At 46.2% G+C, this 21728-nt stretch overlaps 1 protein-coding gene and 1 long non-coding RNA gene across 6 annotated transcripts in view; both read right to left on the bottom strand.

Moving 5' to 3' along the window:
* LOC103645542 (inositol hexakisphosphate and diphosphoinositol-pentakisphosphate kinase VIP2) overlaps nt 1–20886 on the bottom strand; it is a 40664-nt gene extending 19778 nt beyond the window's left edge. The window contains exons 1-10 of one of the 5 annotated variants that reach the window (XM_020546871.2): nt 20453–20871; nt 20282–20305; nt 20099–20158; nt 18022–18068; nt 17776–17859; nt 14105–14168; nt 5253–5406; nt 4940–5010; nt 2406–2510; nt 633–725 (exon numbers count right to left, since the gene is read on the bottom strand). In XM_020546871.2, coding sequence (XP_020402460.1) covers nt 633–725; nt 2406–2510; nt 4940–5010; nt 5253–5406; nt 14105–14168; nt 17776–17859; nt 18022–18068; nt 20099–20158; nt 20282–20305; nt 20453–20521 — 771 coding nt within the window. In that variant the 5' untranslated portion in view covers nt 20522–20871. Of the gene's footprint in view, nt 1–632; nt 726–2405; nt 2511–4939; nt 5011–5252; nt 5407–14104; nt 14169–17775; nt 17860–18002; nt 18069–20098; nt 20159–20281; nt 20306–20452 lie in introns of all 5 variants that reach the window. The other 4 variants (XM_020546872.2, XM_035964357.1, XM_020546873.3 and 1 more) reach the window with 4 other exon arrangements.
* LOC109943533 (uncharacterized) lies at nt 10211–14098 on the bottom strand. The gene is made up of 2 exons (XR_002266511.1): nt 13251–14098; nt 10211–13158 (listed from the first exon to the last, which is right to left on the bottom strand). It is a non-coding gene; the product is annotated as an uncharacterized lncRNA (long non-coding RNA).
* Nucleotides 20887–21728: the final 842 nt, after the last annotated feature.

The raw sequence follows: 21728 nt of genomic DNA, 5'->3' as shown, positions 1-21728 counted from the left end.
GAAAAAACAGAAAAGGGCAAATGAAAAGAGAAGAGGTAAACACGGACGCATGCTCCCATATTCACGCACTCTGCCTGGAACCAGCTCTCTGCGTCTCTCTCATGCAGGTGCATCACAGCCGCATCTCCCTCAGTCCCTCGTGCTGCTCTTGCTTACGCGCACACAGCCTGCCTTCTGCTCCTTCCCTCCCTCTTGCTGCTGCTTCCTCAGATCGATCTCTGTCATGGCCCTTCAGGATCAGCCGACACTGCCACAGATGACCCAGGCAGTGCCAGATTCGGTGGGAATGAGAGAGGAGACATTTTGCATGGACTTTCTGGTTGGTTCCCTATCTTTTTTTTCTCTGGTTTGCCTCCAGTCTCCTTGGATCTCTCACTATTTTGGCTAGACGTCCGGGAGCCCTCCCTGTGACTGCAAGCGCCCATCGCCTACACGATGACTACGCGATGCCTTAAAAACACTACTAGGTCTCAAATTCAAACTATGACAAATACATAAAGATGTATGTGAGGAGTTGCACAACAACAAATAATTACAATATCAAACTTTAATGACCTAATTGTATATAACTGAAAGTAAACAAATGCATATTGAATTTAAATAAAGGAAGATGGAAGAGCATGGGCTATTACTTCCTTGCCGTCAGGGTTCCTCATAACAACACCATCAACAACAGGCGATTTACGTGCCTCAGCATGTGCATATCCTGGGCCAACAGTGTAAACCTGAAAGGTTTATTATAGCTAGATAATCAACAATATGTAGAATGAATAATGGTTTATTTATTTAGATTTACAAGGAAGAAGTCAAAGCCTATGTTTTATAAACAATAGATAATCTCCATATTATGTGAGATTCTATCCACATATTTACATCCAAGGAAGGAAAATATGCTGCTTTCACTTCACAATCTCAAAGGAAAGATATCAGTAGAAAGGATATTGATAAAATCATGAAAGGATTTCTGTGGCGTGGAAAAAAAGAAGTCAGAGGGGGACACTGCCTGGTGGCTTGGGGTAAAATGTGCAGGCCAGTTGAGTTGGGAGGACTGGGCATTTTCAGCCTTAAAGAACTTGGTTGGGCTTTGAGAATGAGATGGTTGTGGCTGACTAAAGTGGAACCTGATAAACCTTGGGCAGGACTCCCTATGCATTTTCCTTCCAAGGTGAAATCCTTCTTTCATGCTGCCACTCACACGGAAATTGGCAATGGACACTCGACACTCTTTTGGGAAGATAGATGGATTCATGGACGAAGTGTGATGGATATTGCCCCCAGATTGCTACTAGTTGTGCCAAGGCGAATTCAAAACAGTAGAACTGTTCATACAGCTCTGGCAAATAGAAGTTGGCTAAATGACATCCAAGGAGCTCTCACTGTGGAGGTCCTTGCTGATTATCTTGATCTTTGGGATGCTATTATCACAGTAAACATAAACCCGCATAGAGAGGACAAACACATCTTTAGGTTTGCCCATAATGGCAAATACTCTGCCAAAGTAGCCTACGAGAGTTTATTTATTGGGTCAACATATTTTGAGCATTGTGATAGGGTTTGGCACTCCTGGTCCCCCCCCCAAATGCAAATTTTTCCTATGGCTTGTGGCACTGCAGAGGTGTTGGACAGCTGACAGACTTCAGAGGAGGGGGCTTGATCACCCTGATCAGTGACCCCTTTGTGACCAGGAAATGAAAACCACTGACCATCTCCTCGTGAGTTGTGTGTTTGCAAGAAATTACTGGTTCAAGCTGCTGACAAAGGTTAACCTCCAGAATTTCACTCCTTATGCCTATGAAGAGAATACCATGCTCTGGTGGAAAAGATGTAGTGATCAGTTGCATGGAATTGCCAGAAAAGGACTAAACTCGCTTATTAGTCTCGACCTCTGGATATTGTGGAAACACCGAAACGCCTGTGTTTTTTACGGTCTTTCTCCCTGCCTTAATGAAGCCATCAAGAGAACCGAGGAGGAAAGGGACCTGTGGGTGTTAGGAGGGGCTACAAACTTAGATCTCTTAACAACCCCAATCCCAGGTCTTTAGGTCAAAGTAGTTTCTGGTTCCTTTTATTTATGGATGTATTTTTGTTTCTTTGTTTTCGACCACCGTAATGGGGGCGTTCGAGAAAAAAGAAAAAAAAAGTAGAAAGAAACTAGTTACTAGTGAAAGATTACTTGCTGCTTTAGAGAATGACCAAAATTACAAATATAGAATCAAGCTGGTTTAGGACATTTAGACTATCTTCAACAGCTTACCAATCCCCATATTCAAACTTCACTCAGCGAACAGTGCAGTCCACAATGTAGAACAGTGTAAAACAGTGTTTTAGGTAAACTATGGGTAATCTGCTGTAGGTGGTCTTAAATCACATATCAGTAGACAATAAACTTGTGGAAGATATCTTACTTTAACATCAGTGCCACCAGTAGGCATGAATTCCTCGTATATGTAGGATCCTTCACGTCTCACTCTCCTAACATCAGGATGAAATTCACTAGATCGGTTACCCACCTACATTTATTCAGCAATGCTTAAATGTTTATACACTCTTCCAATTATAGAAATATATGAAACGATACAGAAAGACACCTAACAGTTTGACATAAAAAGGAACAAAAAAGAACTGACACTTCAGTTACGCACAGGGCAATTGCATGAAACCTAACCTCCTAGAACTATGATCACTTAAGAGTGTCATGAGTGACTGATTTCTAACAAGCAGTCTTCAAGTTCTTAACTTACCAATCACTTAGGGCCCCTTTGGATCGGAGGGTAGGCGTAGGATTTTTGGAGGATTCATGTTCCTATGTATTTTTTTCCTATCTACAGCATTGGTTCACGGGAAAGGGGAAGATATGATTCCATTGGATTCCAATCCTGTAGTTCAATTCCATAGGAAAGTAAGAAAGAGCTCAGACCTCATGTAAAATTTCCTAGCGTGAATCGACGCGTTGTTGCGCGCCGTGTGCGCTGCTTTTGCATGTTTGGCGGCAAAACCTTCTTTCTTCCCGCCTCCTTGTACAGAAGAGAAAAGGAATTTCATGTTGCAACGGCTAGCTTGTTGCTTTAAAGGCATAACGACTAGTTTTTCATATTCGATATGTTAGTGTTGTGTATATTGTAATGGGCTTTGGCCCACATTCCTGGATATATATAAAATAGTACAATATACTGGCGATCCCTAAACTTGTAGTGTTGTATCATCTTGGTCCATAAACTCCCAAAGTGCACAAGTAAGGTCCCTAAACTCTCAACATGCACATTCCAGTCCTTATACTTGTATGGTTGTGTCATCTGGGTCTCTAAACTTGTTTTTGGCGTCATCAAAGATCCAAAAATAAGTTTATGGACCCATATGACACAATTATAGAAGTATAGGGACCAAAATTTTGCATGTTGAGAGTTTAGAGACCAGAACCATACAACTTCACAAGTTTAGGGACCTTAGATGTGCACTTTGGAAATTTAGGGACTTGGATGATACAACACTATAAATCTAGGGACCCCCAGTGTATTTTACTCTATATAATATATCCTCTACCCAATTAGGGTTAGGGTTTCACTCTCCATGGTATCTACCCAAAATTCCTATCTTCTCCCTCCCTCTCCTCTAAGTGTTGCCCACGTGGGCAACGGGGCCAGCCTCCACCCTGACGCTTTCGTGTTGTCGAACAGTCGCCCACCCTCTCGCGTCGCCCCGCTGCTCTCCTATGGTGACCATGGCGGCACCCGCAATGTTCCCTGCGGCAAGCGGCTCCTCCCAACCCGCAGGTGGCCTCGCCTGCTCCTTCATCGCGATTGGTGTGTCGCCCGCCATCCCCAGCCCACTCCCAACGAGTCACCAACGCCGTGTTGTTTCTTGCTCCAAGGAGCAGGGTGCCGGCGCCCACCGCCTCTTATCGACACAACACGCGTTGTGCAGCCGTGTTGTCCACCGCCAGCGCCCCCTCCACCGCGGACGCGACCAGCGCACTCTCCCCCGCTGTGGGGGATAGATATCCCCCGGGTCCACTAAAAGAGTAAAAGACCTCACGAAAGGCCCAAGGGCCCAGTAAATCGTAAGGTCATTCTTTCGTGGGCCTGGAGAGAGACAACCAGCAAAGCAGATCGACATGAGGCCGGATTGGTGCAAACCCAGACGACCCACAACGTCGAGCGAGTGACCGCAACAGAGATCCGACTTTCCCGCGTTGGAGCCCCCATGCAGCGGAGCCATGCGAGGATAGGTCGGCAGAGCTACATGAAGATAAACTCAAGCAGTTCACTATCTTTTAGCTACTGGTTGTTATCATATCCACATGTATTGCCCCACGGTCGAGTATATAAGGCCTAGGGGGCACCCCTTCAGAACGATCGACCCTATTACTTAGCCACCCACATCAACTCTCTGCATCCTCAATTCAGAGAGCTCTCTTGTAACCTCGTTCACCAAGCATACTCACCAGGACGTAGGGTGTTACGCGTCTCTAAGCGGCCCGAACCTGTAAACATTGTCCACTGTCCCTCGTGCATCTGGCACGAACCATTTTGCTACAGTCGTCGACACCGTCCTACTCCTAAAAACACCTTGAGGGGCATCCTCGGGTGTGCGGTCGGACCCAAAACACCGACACCCGCGTATAGTGGGTGTTAGTCTTCAAATAGGTCATTTCCAAAATAAATGAAGCAAGCAAGATGTCTCAATTTTTACAAGTTCCTATGTACTAATAATAAAGAAAAATTAGAGATATTTGTTTAAATGACAAAAATAAAACTCCAAGGGAGTATCATTATTATGAAGAACCTTTAGACTTTTGTGTGTAGTCTAAAGTAGCAAAGCAATTGGTACATTAGAAATCAAAATGGCAAATATGCCATTAAAGTAAGCCAAATGCAGAACACTACAGCTGGTTCTCAGCAAACTGCTCCCAAATGACTACAATTTTGAGTCAGAAGTTCACCTTTCTGAATAATTCCTTCATTCCACCACCAGCAGAACTAGGATAATATATCATTATTCGGTGATCATCCCCTGTTAAAAACACAGAAAAAGGGGAATCAGAATACATTTATTTGATCATAATAACAGAAATTAATTATCTGTAGTGCAATAACAGATATCCCTTTTGCCTCTCTCATACCTCGGCCACACAAAAAACCATTAGTTGCATCTTGCATGCAGTCAAACCAACCATTACGGTACCAAGAGGAACAGCATTCAGATCCAATAAAGCAAATAGCAGACATTACAATGATTATGTATAGATGAATTACCATTGACAGGTTTCTCCACAAAAGGCTTCAAAAACCGCTTCCCATGGACCTCAACAAAATCTTCTTGCTCGATGAAGTAGTCTAGCTCTTGGTCCGGATATTCTCTATTGACAAGAGCATAACTGGGCACAGGAATTCCATACTTCTCCAGATGCTTAAGCATGCAAATTGTTCAAAGGAAAAAAAATGAGAGCAAATAAGCCATCTTAATACATTGAGCCACATCTTTTCTAGACCAACACATTGGATTAATTAAGGAAATCATTGTGATGTAGTGTTTGATAAGCAATTATAATACTTTAGACCAGTAAATTCCAAGGTAGAATGGCAAACTTGTCTGCCTCGTTTTTTCCATAAACATGCAAAAAAGTTGTGTATCATTATATTAAGAGTATGAAACCCAAACAACACCACACTCACAACGTACCTCGCTTAAATAAACACTATGTCGGTGTTTCGAACCTACTCCGACAAGTAAATTTGTTTGTGCACGTTCTGGGGTCCGGATGTTGAGCTCAGTGAGCGCGATATTTATACTGATTCGGGTAGAACGTCCCCACATCCAGTCTTCGACGGCTCACACTACCAGCACCTTTGTTGCTCAATGCTCGTAATAGTGGTTACAAGCGGGCGAGTGAGGAAGGAGGCTCCCAAGTAGCAGTGAAAACGGGACGAAATACAGGCGGATACTAGATCATCTCGTATCCTACCCTAATATTCTCTCGGATACTGAATCGAGTATGGATAGTTAAAATTCAGGATGGGATTGGGTAATGATTCGGGCGGGTAAAAACATATATCGGAAATTACTCGGGTAGATAACGGATTTGTCGGATAGTTTGTCCCGATAATATTAGTTATCAAACCGTTCGACAAACCAAAAAATAAGAAATATATAATCATGTATATGATAGCTCAAATATATATTATTATACCTACAAAATTGACATCATGCAGCTCAAAGTTACCGATGACAAGAACATTATAAAACAACACAATTTCAAAAAAAAATCAGCGGCATACATTTTTTCATAAATCTGATATGAACTTTATAGGGCATTGTTATATTTTGCCGATATTAACTTATATTATGGATGTTATATTCATCATATATTTTTTCCATGAATACTCAGTAGCATCTCTCTTTGCAACACTAGGACGTATTTGCTAGTTACAAAGATAATATTAGAAGTTAATTAAGATATGTACAGGAACATGGACATATTTGCTAGTTAAAAGATAATATTAGACATTAATCAAGATTTTTTTCTCGAATATGCAGGAGAGTTGCATATCATTATAAAAGATAATATTAGACATTAATCAAGATAAGTATCGAATTTAATGTGTGTTATCAAGGAGAATATAAAATTGTATATAAACATGAATTGGAAATTACAAAATAATATGAAATGTATTTATCAAGGAGAATATAAAATCATATATAAATGGACGTCTGGTCTCGTGCCTAAACAACAATTAATGGGCCATCCCGCCAGGCCAAGGCGCAAGAGCACCGGCCAACCACACGTCCGCACAGGTGTCACTGTGCCAAACTGGTGACCTCAACCGGGTACCCGACCGTTCGGTACCCGTATCTGACCCGAGGTTTGCGGGTAGTTACCAGGTAACAGTGACTCTGTATCCTACCCATATCCGGTTATACATTATCCTCCCAACAACAAAAATATTCGTATATGTATCCAAAAAATTGGGTTATTTTACTACCCGTATCTGGTACTCGGCCCGAGTACCTGTCCCGTTTTAACCCCTAATCCCAAGTGTCTTATGCGTGGAGTGACCAAAGGACTACGAATCTGGTGCTCTCGACCTAGCTAAGCCTTCGTCGTGGCAGCGTGCTCCTTAGCTTTGGCCTCTGTAGTCTTCCATGCGCTCTGGTGTGGTCCTCCGTCCATCTACGCGTGTTGTGTGTTGGTCGCGTATCGTCCCCCGTGCTCGACCAACCCTCCCCCTTTTATAGGCCAAGATGGGGGATGAAGTCGAGTGTTATGGATGGTTGGGGACACTACAGTACCCGCGGTGCTACAATACCGCCGGTACTATTTTGTGCTGCAGTACCCCGTGCTACAGTACCAGCGGGTTTTGCTCATGGGTTAGTGCTGCAATCAAGGGGAGGGACAAGGGGGTGGTGGCTGCGTTGTCACCGGCGGAGGCAAGGAGGTTGTGCACGGTGCAGGGCATCATGGTTGATCTAGAGAGATAACTTGCGGCTAGGGTTAGGAGGTGCTGGGGAGGCTGGCCGTAGGGCATTGCCCACGTCCGACAAGAGAGAAGGGATTTCCTTCTAATCTCTTGCTTACCTTCAATTGATACAATCCCTCCTTATATAGAGAGGGTTACTTGACCCCTAAGCACTAGATCTAATCTTATCTCTAATTCTAATATTATCCCAAACTAGTCTAACTTTATCTAAACATCCTGAGGGGCGTGCTACAGCGTTGTTGTTACTGTAGATCATCCTCGAGCTACAACCTAACGATGACACTACACCCCTCCTGGACAGGCAGGTCGTCCTCGAGCTGCAACCTAACGATGACGCTAACGATGACTCCTCTAGACACAAGCCTAACACCAAAAAATAAGCCTTTTACATCTCGGCTTATTTTATTATTCTGAACCTGAATGTGATTGCGACTCTTTATTTTTGACCCCTTAAGATAAGGCGGACACCATCCGTACATTGGACTTGCCGTGTGCAGCCACCTGGATCCCATGGACGCCATTTGGACGAAAGGGTAGCACATGGATGACCACCTGGAGTAGGTCGCAACAATGACCAGCGGAGGGGCCCTCGTGGCGCAAGTAGCGGAATGTGGTGGCACTAAGCAGTGCGCCTTTGTCGATGACAAGGGGAGCACCTTCCCTACCGTTGTTGCCGTAGAGTTGAAGTTCGTCGCCAGCGGGAACACGCACCATGCTCGCACTTGGAGACAGCAGGGCAGCACGATTGCTAATGGCCATCCAACGGTGCTACAGTACCGCGTGTACTGTTCTGTACTGCAGTACCCCGTGCTACAATACCTACAAGTACTATTCATGGGTTAGGGCAGCGAAGGCAAGGAGGTTAGGGCATCGTGGCTGATCTAGAGAGAACTTGCGGCTAGGCATAGGAGGCGCTAGGCAGACTGGCCGCAAGGCTTTGCCCACGACCGGCAAGACAGAAGGGATTTCCTTCTAATCTCTTGCTTACCTTCAATTGATACAATACCTCTCCTTATATAGAAAGGGTTACTTGACCCCTAAGCACTAGATCTAATCTTATCTCTAATTCTAATCTTATCCCAAACTAGTCTATCTTTATATAAGGTTGTCTCCAGCAGCGTCCCCTAAATTCCATCCCCTAAAGGAATATTCCCTGTCATTTACAGCACACTCTAAAAGATTATGTGCTCTATATCTTCTCAGTCTCCAGCAACGTCCCCTAAATTCGGTCCTCTAAAGCTACAGTGTTAACAGATTTCCTTTTTCCATTCATTTTTTTGTTTCCATTACACACAATAAAATGGATTCGCAAAATAGTATATTTAATTAATTTGCAATTAATATTTTCCGAAATAATGTGTGATTAATAATTTGAAATTGTAAATATTAATTACCACTCGAAGTGATTTTTTGTGTAATTGTTGTCGGCAATACGTTTCCAGAAACACTAGCTTGCACCGTAAGCCACGACACTTCTTCAACAAGCCATCGACTAGCTTCGTCTGCACGACAACACGATGGCTTGTCTCCGAAGCCTATTCGTTCTATAAATAAGCACTCACGCTTCAACACTTCACTCCCACTTCACTTACAGTGGCCCACAACAATGAACCCGTACCTAGATTCCAATGTTCTTCTTAGGATGGCGCAAGAAATGGAAGAGGAAGAAGAGTTGGAGTTGCGACGTACCTGCATCTTAGGAGGCGTCGTGCACATAACGAGCGTCGGTATGCTGGTTCCATTCCCGGTCATGTTTGGATCCACCGTGACCATATGAGTGGCGATGCAAGAATCCGAGCAGACTACTTTTGCGCCCAACCAGTGTACACGGATGTTCAATTCCGGAGGAGGTATCTCTTTTCGTACGCACATCTATTCTTACGTTCATAAAACGTGCTTGAGACTTGTACTCACTGTATTTTCCATTTTAGGTTTCGCATGCGTCGCCATGTGTTTGAGCGCCTCGTTGATGCTGTGCAACAAGTCGATCCCTACTTCATTCAGCGACCAAACTGTGCCGGTGAGCTAGGCCTGTCTGCTCTGCAGAAAGTTGTTGTTGTTGTTCGTATCCTTGCATACGGTGTTCCTGCCAATGTCGTTGATGAATACGTACGCATTGGTGAATCCACGACACATGAGGCTCTGAAACACTTTTGCACTACCATCCAAACCGCATTTGGGGGTACTATCTCAGGACACCTACTCCTGCTGATATCGCACGGCTCCTCCAAGTTGGAGAGTCACGCGGCTTCCCTGGTATGCTTGGTAGTGTCGATTGCATGCATTGGGAGTGGTGTAACTGCCCAACTGCATGGAAGGGAATGTTTACCGATCGTGGTAAACACCAAACCATGATCCTCGAAGCAGTTGCCTCGTATGACCTATGGATTTGGCATGCATACTTTGGCATGCCCGGTAGCTGTAACGACATCAACGTTCTTCAGCGTTCAAACCTTTTTGATTCCCATCTGACCGGTGAAAGTCCACCAGTTACTTTCTCCATCAATGGACACACGTACAACATGGGATATTACCTAGCAGATGGTATTTATCCAGACTGGCCAGCGTTTGTGAAGACAATCCGTCATCCGTATGATGTTAGGACCCAACACTTTGCCACTATTCAAGAGTCCGCTAGAAAAGACATCGAACGGACTTTTGGAGTGCTGCAGAAGCGATGGGTTGTAGTCTGTGGTCCTGCATATGGTTGGGGTCTCCAGAACACATTGGAGACATAATGAAAACTTGCATCATCTTGCACAACATGGTAGTAGAAGACAAAGGTCCTTCATCTTTGAACACAAGCTTCGACAACATCGGAGTATTGGCGGACACTAGTCATGGTTGCATGGCCGAGCGCAATGAGTACAACAACAATATGTACGAGCAACTGCATGATCCCGTCAGATATACTCAGTTGCAGGTTGATCTTATCCACCACCACTGGGTGCGCCTTGGATCTGGAGCTGCTTAAGTTTGAAGTTTATGTTTGCATCAACAATAAAATGACGACATTTTATAAAATGTCGTAGTGTCAGGTGTAATGTGTCATGTCGTAGTTTCAGTTTGTGCCAAACTTCATTGTGTAATGTGTCATGTGTGTCCAAGAAGAGTAATATGTCGATGTGTCATGCTGAAAGTTTGTAATAAAATAACAAGTCCAGTATCATCAACCAACATTACATTGTTCAAGCATGAAAGTACTGAAAAATGTCAAATTCGCAAACAACTAGGAATAACAACAAAAATATGGTTCAGAAACATGAGCTTGGCCGCCTCCTCCGCCGACCCACGCCGCGAGGCCCCCTCGCCAATAGGGATCGAAGTCGCCAGGGACGGGAGAACCGAGAGTGCGGAAATTTCACCCCCGCGGGAGCCCGATCCCTCGCTCGGATAGCGGACGCTCAGAAGTCTCCACATCTAGCGTGCGTGCGGCGTCCTCTAAATTTTAGAGTATCGTTTACAGTCTATTGTTGGGCGCGTAGAGTTCAACTGCGAGCGCTATATTTAGAGTACAGAACGTTATAGCAGCCCTTGTTGGGGACAGGCTAAATAACCTAAGGGGCGTGCTACAGCGATGCTATTACTGTACCGGCACTATAGCGGGCCCTCTTGGGCCCTGACATCGAGGCTCCCAAAACGGATGATCGTTCCGGGGCCCAGACTATGACGTGGTCGGCCATCCGGAGCCTGGAGAAGTCGTCGAGAACATGCAAGTCCCCTTCCTAGTGCGCCAACTGTCTGTGTTTTGAACCAGCTCCAACAAATAAATTTGTTTGTGCGCGTTCCGGGGGTCCGGATTGTGTGCTCAGTGGGCGCGAGATTTATACTGGTTCGGACAGAACGTCTCTACATCCAGTCTTCGATGGCTCGCGTTACCAACACCTTTGTTGCTCAATGCTCGTAGTAGGGGTTACAAGCGGGCAAGAGAGGGAGGAGGCTCCCAAGTCTCTTATGCGTGGAGTGGCCTAAGGACTACGAATTTGGTGCTCTCGACCTAGCTAAGTCTTGGGTGTCGTACTCCTTGGCTTTGGCCTCTATAGTCTTCTGCGCGCTCTAGTGTGGTCCTCCGTCCGTCTACGCGTGTTTTGTGCTGGTCGCGTATCATTTTTTCTCAAATACGCAGGAGAGTTGCATATCATTTATATTAAGGAGAAACAAGGGGTTAAGAAATCCTACAACAACCACTAATTACAACGCGACAAAACCGCGCCAAAAACACAAAGGACTAAAAGACTAGAGGCTCGGACTCCATTTCCCCCTAACAGACCACGCAAGAGGGAAAGACCCTTTGCGCCTACTAAACTCCAGAGCTTCAAATCATCCTCTGCCATAGTTAAAAGACTAGCATTAGGAGAGGTCCCATCAAAAACAAATCTATTGTGATGTCTCCACAAACACTAGGTTCCCAAGATGATGGTTGAGTTCAATCCTTTTCTTACTAGAGTAGTGATAGCCTAGTTACACCTTCTCCACCAATTCTCAAAAGAAAGGTCTCCCGGTTGTGGGCAGAGGGATTGGAGGCCACCCGTGCTAGGCCGATCGTTCCCCTTTTAAAGTACAAGGTGTGGGTCGGTTACCGATAGCTTCTCAAGGAGCTATTGCACTGTGCTAAAATGAGGTGTTCTACCACGGTAAAGTCGTGCCTGTCGGCATGCACTTCGGTCGGCTGGGCTTCTCTAGACGCGCTCTTTAAGACTAGCGACGTGGGTGGCGAAGAGCTCCGACACCATTATTACCGCATGTGCGCCACGCTGGCCCCAAGCCTCCGTAGCCTGCGTCTCGTCATGGCTTATCATGTTGCGGGTCCTGTTGACGGCCAGTGCACTCAGGCCTAGGGTTGATAGAACATGAGTGGGCCGCAAGCCTAGGGGCCCGTAGGTCATGAGTGGAAGGAGGACCGACTCTACCACGGCGGCTCGGTGCTAGGAGCCGTTAATGTGGTCGGTCAGTTCCGATGGGTCGATCTTGGGTCAGGCGCGGAATCCACTCGAGTGGCTTCCCCTCGATTCGCCCGACCCCCCTTCTAGCTCTAGCTCGCCCGATCTCGGGCTCGATGCCTCAGGACTATCCGGGAGTGGGTGCTTCCGGAGCTTTCCTTTCCCTTGTCCTTCCACTCACTAGTGGGTCTCAAGGGCCCGGGGATCTTTTCACCGACACACTGCTAGCCTATTACAGTGAAAGACTTGACATCAACCAAAAAAGAGCCCTAGTCTGCACTTGGCAGTAAGCAAAGAGATCAAAAATTCCTCTAGCCCATCCAGACTCCAAAATAGAAACTCCTCTCTAATGAGTAGCAACTACGGTCATTTTAGATTGATCAGGCCCCCAACATTATGGAGTTGAGAAGTTTTTTATCTAACCATCCATTCTAGAAACTAATCTTGCCCACCGATCATTAAAGGAGATGTCGTTGGGCTGAGGACATAGGGACTGCACACCAAACTTATGCAGGATGTTGAACCACAGTTGCCGAGTGAAAAAACATGAAACTGGAAAGTGGTCAATTGTCTCCTCAACTTGGTCGCAAAGTGGACAGCATTCAGGGTGTGGCAGCCCCCTTTTGGCGAGGCGATCGGCGGTCCAACATTTGTTATGGCCTTATGGGAAACGAACCGCATGAAGAATTTACACTTACCAGGTGCCCAGCGCTTTCATATTCTTTCCCATGGCCTGAATTGAACTGCACCAATGAACAGCCCTTCATATGCAGATTTTGCAGAGTATTTTCCTGAAGCTGATAATTGGCAAATGGCAAGTATGTGAGTCCTCTACCTCTGGCTGCAGTACAGAATCTGAAAGGAGGTTCCATAGGCCGAGGTATTCAGTCAAGGCAGCCACTGTAACTACTCTCTCTATATCAGAGATCCATCTCATCTCAGTAAGGGCTTCAAACACAGTACTTGTCTTTGCTCTCTTGTAATCGGGCTGGGCCTCTGTTCAGTCTTTTGTGCTTCTTCATCTGTCTTAATGAAATGACACGCAGCTCTTCTGCGTAGTTCAAGGACAAAACTAGTGGGCAACTGGATGTGAACCTGTGACAAGAGGTTTAGCTACCTCTAGTATATTGAGGTACCTGTATTGCAACTAGTTGTATGTCATGTGCATTGTTCAACTCAACAAGCCATGTCATTGGTTATACGTGACTTAGCACGCTAATGATCTAGACTGACACATTTAAAGTAGCCTGAAGATGCAGTTTAGGAGTTCATGACCTACTTGAATCAGCCAAGCAATACAGTGATTCAATGTGCAATTCACTCTCAATGATGTCTATCAAAAGATTGAATGGTCATCGAAACTGTAAAGATATAACCATTACGCTGAGATAATCTAGCGTAAACATTAAATCAAAAAAACATTCAGCAGTTGTCGTCATGCTACACATTCATTTACTGACTAATGTTGGGAGAAACAATGGTAATCTAAAATGCTCATTGCCTGCATTACTGAACTACTAAGAAAGGTTAGTCTATACAAAAAAAAGCACCACTTTTTTGATAGCATGCAGAAGAGTACTGCTTTGAGCACAGTTATAGTGTACAATAGAAGAATATAAGTTGAGAGCATATGAGCAGACGATAAGGATGAGTTTAGCTGCATGCAATAGAAGAATTTCACAGCAATACCTCGTACACTTTTCTGCGGTCATGGAGGAGGTATTGTGGCTCCAATTCATTCACCAAAAAAGGCCTACCATTCATACAGAACAAGGTCAGAGAAACTAACTGGAATATCAAGAATTACAGAAAAAAAACTCATCTATTCACTTCAGAAATAAAGTTCCCGCATCTAAGAATGTAAGGTAGTATTCAATTTTAAGTGTTATTTGATAAATTAGGGAAAAAAACTCTCAGTGGTATAAGTGGACGGCAACGACTATTGTACAAGCATGCCATAGGTGCAAGCGAGGCTCTTGGTCTGTACGTCACATTTAACATCTAAACCCTTCCACCACCAACTCGTGCAGCTTTATAAAACCCCCTAATGAATTAAGGTCACATATATGATTGGATCATGATCTAACGGACCAGAAAGCTCGCTTGTCCCTATGGCCTGCTTACCGAGCAGCGTACTCCCTCATTGTTTTTTATTTGAATTATATTCCCCAAGAATCATCATGAACAATAATTTGGATTACCCAGTACATAGAAAGGGTCAACTATGTGTTGATCATATAGATTTCCATACTGGTAAAGGTGTTAGACAAGGAGATCCTATGTCCCTTTTTTAACATTGTCGCTTGTTAGCCTATTGTGTTTAGGTGTACCCTGTAACAGGCCATGGCCCAAGACTATTACATTAATATAATCCCTGCCCAATTAGGGTTAGGGTTTCACTCTCTAACATGGATCAAGCCACTCTCTAACATGGATCAAGCCTCCCTCCCACCCTTTCTTCCCTAATCCAGCTGCCAACAGTTCTCCATGCTCCATGTCGGTGCCGACCATCTCCTCCCTCGTTCCCCGCCATGAATGCCCCACAACTTAGGCGGCCCTCCTTGCCGACGTGGCCCATCGGGCACGGCTGCGCCGCCACTTCCCATATTCGGCCCCTACCCATGCATGGGCGCGCATCATCTATTCTTCCTAGTTAGCGTCGTCGGCCATCCCAACACGGTTGCGCCTCCCCTGCTCTCCGGCGGTGGAGCTAACGGCCACCCCGGCACCAGCAAGCATCCACTCCACCCACTCAGCGTTGTGGACGCACGCCCCTACCTCCTCCCCGCACTACCCAGAGCCGCTGAGCTCGATACCTCGCTGTGGAAATGTGCCACCCAAGACGATGTCTACTCATCGACCTGCTAGGACCCTAGGCCATACGCTCGTGTCGTGCTCGATGACGACCAGACGCTGAGCGAGCACGCCAACGCCGCGATGTTCGCCCGCCGACTCAGAGAAGCGACCAGACGTGTGCGAAGGCGCTCTACGGTGTACGCCCCTCTGTGACACGCACTCACACCGGCCAGGCTGCAGGCTCCCTCGCCAACCTCCCCCAGGTCGTGTGCGACCCCTTCACCTATGTTCTGGCCACCATTAGCCCCACACCGGCGGTCACCACCAGTCGCCGGCCTCTCCCTCACCATTGGCAACTTGTCGACCGCCTCCCCCTCATGGTCGGCGCACCGTGGACCTCCACCACCAGCTCCACCCCCGCGTGGCACTCCCAGGCGACACCGCACGACCCCCCATCACGCCCGTCGCCATCTCCTCTACTCCCGACGAGCACGTGCCCGCGCCCATCCCTACCACAGCCATGTAGCCTGCTACTTCGCACGCGCGACCAAACATCTCCTTCACCCAGCCTCCCTCCTGTTGCACCTCCTCACAACACTCATCCTTGGGCTCCCCCTGCTCCGTCGTGGCCCCGTATACCGCTCCCAGTCATCTCCTTCCTTCGACAGCATGGGGCACAGGTGTCCTGCGGGTGCCATCCTCTCCTTTCCTACAACTGCTCCAGCAACACCTATCCTTCGCTCCGCCGCGGCCCACGTGCCTCCTTACCGCGTGCCTCCTTACCGTGTGTGTATCCCTTCACGACGGGCAATCTCTTCGGGGCACGTTCGTGGCCTTTGATCGGGCCATAAACCCGGTTCTCCGTGACTGCGTTGAGCTCTACCACCCTCTGGCATTCGGCCATCCTCGTGAGGGCCACCAAGCTATAAGGTTGTTTGTGTTCCGCACTGACGAGATTGTCTACATGACGGTAGAGGCATTGCAGTCTCCATCGCCCATGCTTGCTATCAGTCTCCATCGCCCATGCTATCAGTCTGCTCGCCACTAGCGGCCCCAGCGCCCAACCCGGTGGCTCTGAGGCTGCCTCCCCTGGCTCTCTCCTTGTACTACATGTCCTCACAACCCACTCCTACTCCCACCGACTAGATTGTTGACTCTAGTGCCTCATACCACACCACTCCTGACTCTGGTACTGTTTCTTTACCCCATCCTCGCAGCCCCACCTTCCCTTCTTGCATCATTGTCGGTACTAGGTCGACTCTACATGTCATCTCAATGAGCGACATGGCTATTCCTGGTCCTTTGTACCTCAACAACATCCTTGTTGCCCCCAGCACCATACAAAATCTTCTCTGGTTTGTCGCTTCACCATTGACAACCATTGTTCCATGGAGTTCGATCCATGGGGGCTCACCATACGAGATCTTACCACTTGTGTCGTGGTCGCCCGATGCGACAGCTCCAGCCCCATATATCCTATTCGGTTTCCCGCCCCACCTACCCCATCCTGTGTTGCCACGCCCTACGCCCACGTCGCTGCTGCCTCTACCTCCACTTGGCATTGTCGTCTTAGCCACCCCGGTCACGACGTCCTCTCCAGACTCTCGGGCACCTCGGCCATCCCCTGCCCCCGCGGATGCTGTGTCGCCTTGCCATGCTTGTCAACCATACTCGCTTACCCTTCCCCTCTTCCATGTCCAGAACTGCTCGCCCCTTTGATATCGTCCACTATGACCTTTGGACATCCCTGGCACCGAGCATTTTCGGTTACCAGTACTATCTGGCCATCCTGGATGGCTTCTCTCACTACCTGTGGACCTCCCCACCCACCCACCCCCTCGTAAGTCTGACACGTTCACCACCCAATCTCACTTCTTCGCATGGGCATTGACTCAGTTCAATTGCACCATCCGGGGGTGTTTAGTGTGACAAACTGAGAACCATCTTTAATCATACAATGACAAATTGGCAAGGTAACAAACTTGATCACCTTAGTCGTTAGTCATTATCTCTGCAACTAGAGAATCGGCAATAGTCAGTTGCATTGCTGGTTAGGGGAACAATGAGGTGTTGAGAAGCAATTATCACTTGGTGAGGGACGCAGCCAATTGGCAAAAGTTGTAGGGTTACTAGCCCAAACATAAAGTATCCACTCAACTAACAGTTGCGTTTCTAAACTGGTAACTATTGTGCCCATAAAGGCGCATAAGTTGTCTCCCCAAATATTAATAGTTGCCCTCCTAAATAGTACTGCTTTCCCAGAGGTGGTTGCATTCCTAAGGAAAAAGCTACTACAAATTGTGCCCCAACACTAAGCAACATGAGTCTCTTTCTTTTATTCCTTTATTAAGCTTCTTATATGAAAACAGATAAGCAGACTGAATACAAATAAGCCACTCGAAGGATGAGGTTGTTAGAAACTTGCAAAGCAAACAAATAAATGTTGATGCCCCTACATCCCTCTCCCTCAGCATTAAGACATTATTAAGAAAATGGAGACGTGCTTACAAGAATAGTTACCATTTGAAAGAGATATATAAAGAAATAGAGAATAAAAAATATACCTTCTCAAAGCAGCATATGCTTGAACCTTTTGCAGAGGAAAACCAGAGGAATAGAAGGCAATCAAGCAATCACAGTTTGGCCAACTGAAAGCAAAATGGTGTAAGATGCTATTCCCAATTCCTAAACTCAGTAAGACAACAGTACATGCATAGCCTTAGGTCAAGACTGTTGCACAAAGAATGTAGATAAACCTATGCACAAAAGAATTATGATTGTTATCAATAACCTGAGTTCTCATTACATACATCTCAATAGGATCGTCGAGAATAACTTTATCTCCAAATATTATAATCTGCAAAATAAGTTAAATAATGAAGAATGACAGCTGGTCTGAATGTTTCTCTATACCCCCCAACAGGAAGTTCAACATCATTCAAATAATAAAATGAAGATCATTGAACGTATTTGGAATTATTATAGACAGAAAAATATATAGTCAAAGTTAGTCAAGCTTAGATAATACATCATAGACTACAAGTTCGATTATGGAAATATGAACAAAGCAAGAAGAGAGAAGAGAATTTTGAATCATTAGATATAAAATATATAGTGGCCAGAGACAATTAAGATTAAAGTATACACATAAAACCTACGGTGTGAAGACCTGGAGCACCTAAGCAGAAGTATGAATCGACAGTAGCAGTAATGATGATGTAAACCTTCCCAAGCACTGAGATATACATAGGTAGTATAACAATCCATGAATGAAGAAATGAACCATGTGTCAAAGATTGGATACCAAAATCAAACGAAGTCGGCATATTTTTCATACAAGACAGTCGTTGATGAATGGGGAACACCAGGTGACCAGTGGTCACCCCTGGAAGTCAGAGGAATTAGCACCTAAGAGATTTAGAACCTGTTCGGTAGAGCTCCACCAGCTCCAAATTCACCAAAAACAGCTATACTTTGACAAAAAATCTCGAACGTTGTAAAACCACCAAATCCAAATTCACCAAAATGGTGGATCTCGAGACCAAACCTGTGGATCTCGAGACCAGATTCATCATTTTGGTGGAGCTCCTCAAGGGGTGCTCCACCAACTCAAGTTTGGCGGAGTTGGAAAAATTTACCTTCACACCTATTACACGTGTACCAGTTCGTTTCGTTTTTACTTCTTCCTCCATCGCCTTTTCTTCTTCCTTTGTGCCCGCCCCAGCCCGCTTCTGCCTCAGTCGCGCCCCCACACCGGGCCCACCCTGGTCGGCCACCTCGCCAGCCATGGCCACGCCGTGGCTGCCCCCGGCATCGTCTGGCCACGTGTTTTGGTTGTGCCCCGGCCCCATCGGCTGCACCTGCCCCAGCCCACTCCTACCCAGGCCACGCCCCACGCTAGCCCCGCTCGCGCCCACCCATTGACCCGCCCCATTCGTCCGCCTCACCGGCCATGGTCGCGTTGTGGCTGTATCCTGCGCATCATGGCCACGTGTCGTGGTTGCGCCCAGCCACACGTGTTCTCTACTTTTCGATCGGAGGAGGAAGAAAGCACATGAGACACTGACACGTGGAGCCTATTTTAAGGACAAAATAGGTAATTCCCACTAAATTGCTTTTGTGTAAATCTGGAGCTGCTGCATTAGCCAAACAATTCTCTGATAGATTAGGGTGGATGTCAAATCCACCGTAGAGCTGCTCGGTGAATACCAGATCAAGAATCACTTTTCAGCGGTGGAGCTTTACCAAACAGGCTCTTAATAGTATATGCATATGCAGTAGACCAAATCTAATGTGTAATCCTTTTCGAAAGGTTGAAAATCTTATCACGCTCTACACATCCTATGAACAATACTGGTCCACATGCACAGCTTACGGTACAACGAGTCAACGTTGGGCATATAATATCATGAGAATGAGAATGTCGACCACTCAAGTGCAAAACTTCTAATTTAATTCATGGCGGTGCTTAAACTATCAGTAAAGCAAGTTAACAGAACATACTAGTCCTCCAAAAAATATACCAAGAAGGCAAGAATCAAGTTAGCAACCATTTAATCCTCCAAAAGGAAGTACATAATCAGGGATATATATGCCATATCCAGGAATACTGGGTGCAACCGAGAAAAGCGACCATTTTGATAGGGACCACACAGTATCCGAAAAGATGCAGAATAAATTGGTATCCAGGAAGATTCACGGGTGTCTCGCATTAGAAAAAATTCAGAAGGAACGTAAGATCACGTTCAACTCGACGACATCCACCCATCTACTCATGCCACATGCAAACTTCAATCTCGCGCGGGTTTCCCACCTTTTTTTGCAAATTAATGTAACAAGGAAAGGGAAATGCAAGGTGGACGGGGCAAAAGGAAGACTCTTGCACACCTCGAATTCTCCAAACGCGCGGAGCCGCTCGAGAATCTGCTCCATTGGAGAAGAGAACGCCTGAAGAAAAGAAGAATTGAGAACTTGATCAGACGAGGACATGTTCCGGAGGCAATAACGAAGCTCCCGCATCCCGCATTCTTTGAGAAATCCAGGAGCAAGAGCCGGCCAATCGAGACGTACGCGCTGGAAATCGAGACGCACGCGCTGGAAGAGCAAGAACGCGAATGGATCAATAATCAGGAAGACAAGACAGCATCTAGCATCCATGTGTTCGCGAGAATCCGTGAACCACCAAGGAGAAGAAAACGAGAGAAAAAAAAACTCAAGAAACCAGAGAGTCAAGATCCCGACCTTCTTCTCCATGACACAGACGCCAATGGTGATCCTACCGGCGCCGCCATTACCCTCCATCACCACCATTGCGGCCCGCCCCTGTCCTGGCCTCCTCCGCCCCCGATCTGTCCCACAGCCCGCGCACGCGAATCCGACGAGATTTCCCACGATTTTGATGCCGGGAGGATAAGAGGCGTTTGGTCGGGGGAGTTCGGGAAGGGGAGGCGGCGAGAGGCGTGCGTGTTGCACACAACTCTCCCTCTCCTCTTAGCTGCGGCGGCGTTCGGGTCAGGGTACGGGATTGGCGGTCTCGTCTCGTGCGAGTGCGATGCGATGGGCGGGCGCCGAGCGGCTTCGAGCGGCGCGACGGCAGATGTGGAGCGGTTCTTATCGGCTCCAGTGTGGGCTGGGCGCTGGGGCTGTATGTGCCGACCGGGGTTGCAGTTGGAAGAATCCACGAAACATCAAGTTTGAGATCAGGAAATAGCACGCGTTCCCGATAACAGCATCAGTTTTATCAAATGAATTTCTAAGGACTAATTTTTGTCATCTATTTTATTTTATTTTCATCAATAGATTACTAAATACAGAAACCAAAACCCTCTAAATAATTCGTCACTTTAAATTTTACAAAACTTACCCATCCATTAAATCCACCAAATAAATTACACAATAATTTAACATATTAATAAAATTAAAGGTTCAAAAAATGTTAGATAATCTCATCTCCCTTGCTCCTCAATTTCAATAAACAATACTCTCTCCATTTTTCTTTAATTGAGGCTTTTTAGTTAAAAATGAACTGCACAACGTTAACTATTTTAAAATGGCGGTAGTTAGATCATTTCTCATCTCTTCCCCATGACCCCGCCACCACCAGCCTCTCTCTCTCCCCTCCCTTGCATCCTCGCCGCTTTCAACCTGTCCTCCTGCATCGCCGCCGTCATTAACCCTTCTAGAGATCATAGTGTTAGCATAGGCTATATGTTAAACACTTCATCTATATTTTTCATGCTTTCACTAGTTAGGTGCCCGTGCGTTGCGACGGCACACAATCACAGAAATAGGCTTTCGGATGTAATTATCGCTACCTTCTTTGTTCTACCAATGCAAACAAAGTCTATAGATGGGTACCAAATATGACATCATGGTGGTAATATCGAATTCCAGGTTGTTAGTATTGTTTAGAGTGTGCATCCCTCACAAAATAGCATATGAATATACACTCACAATCTCAAATCCATCTCGAATTAACAGGCGAACAAATAGATAGACATTTGAAGCATGAAGGAGA

The sequence above is a fragment of the Zea mays genome, chromosome 1 (assembly GCF_902167145.1).
Source record: "Zea mays cultivar B73 chromosome 1, Zm-B73-REFERENCE-NAM-5.0, whole genome shotgun sequence".
Classification (NCBI taxonomy): domain Eukaryota; kingdom Viridiplantae; phylum Streptophyta; class Magnoliopsida; order Poales; family Poaceae; genus Zea; species Zea mays.
Note: the sequence above shows the minus strand (reverse complement) of the source record. Positions and strands in the feature narration are given on the sequence as shown.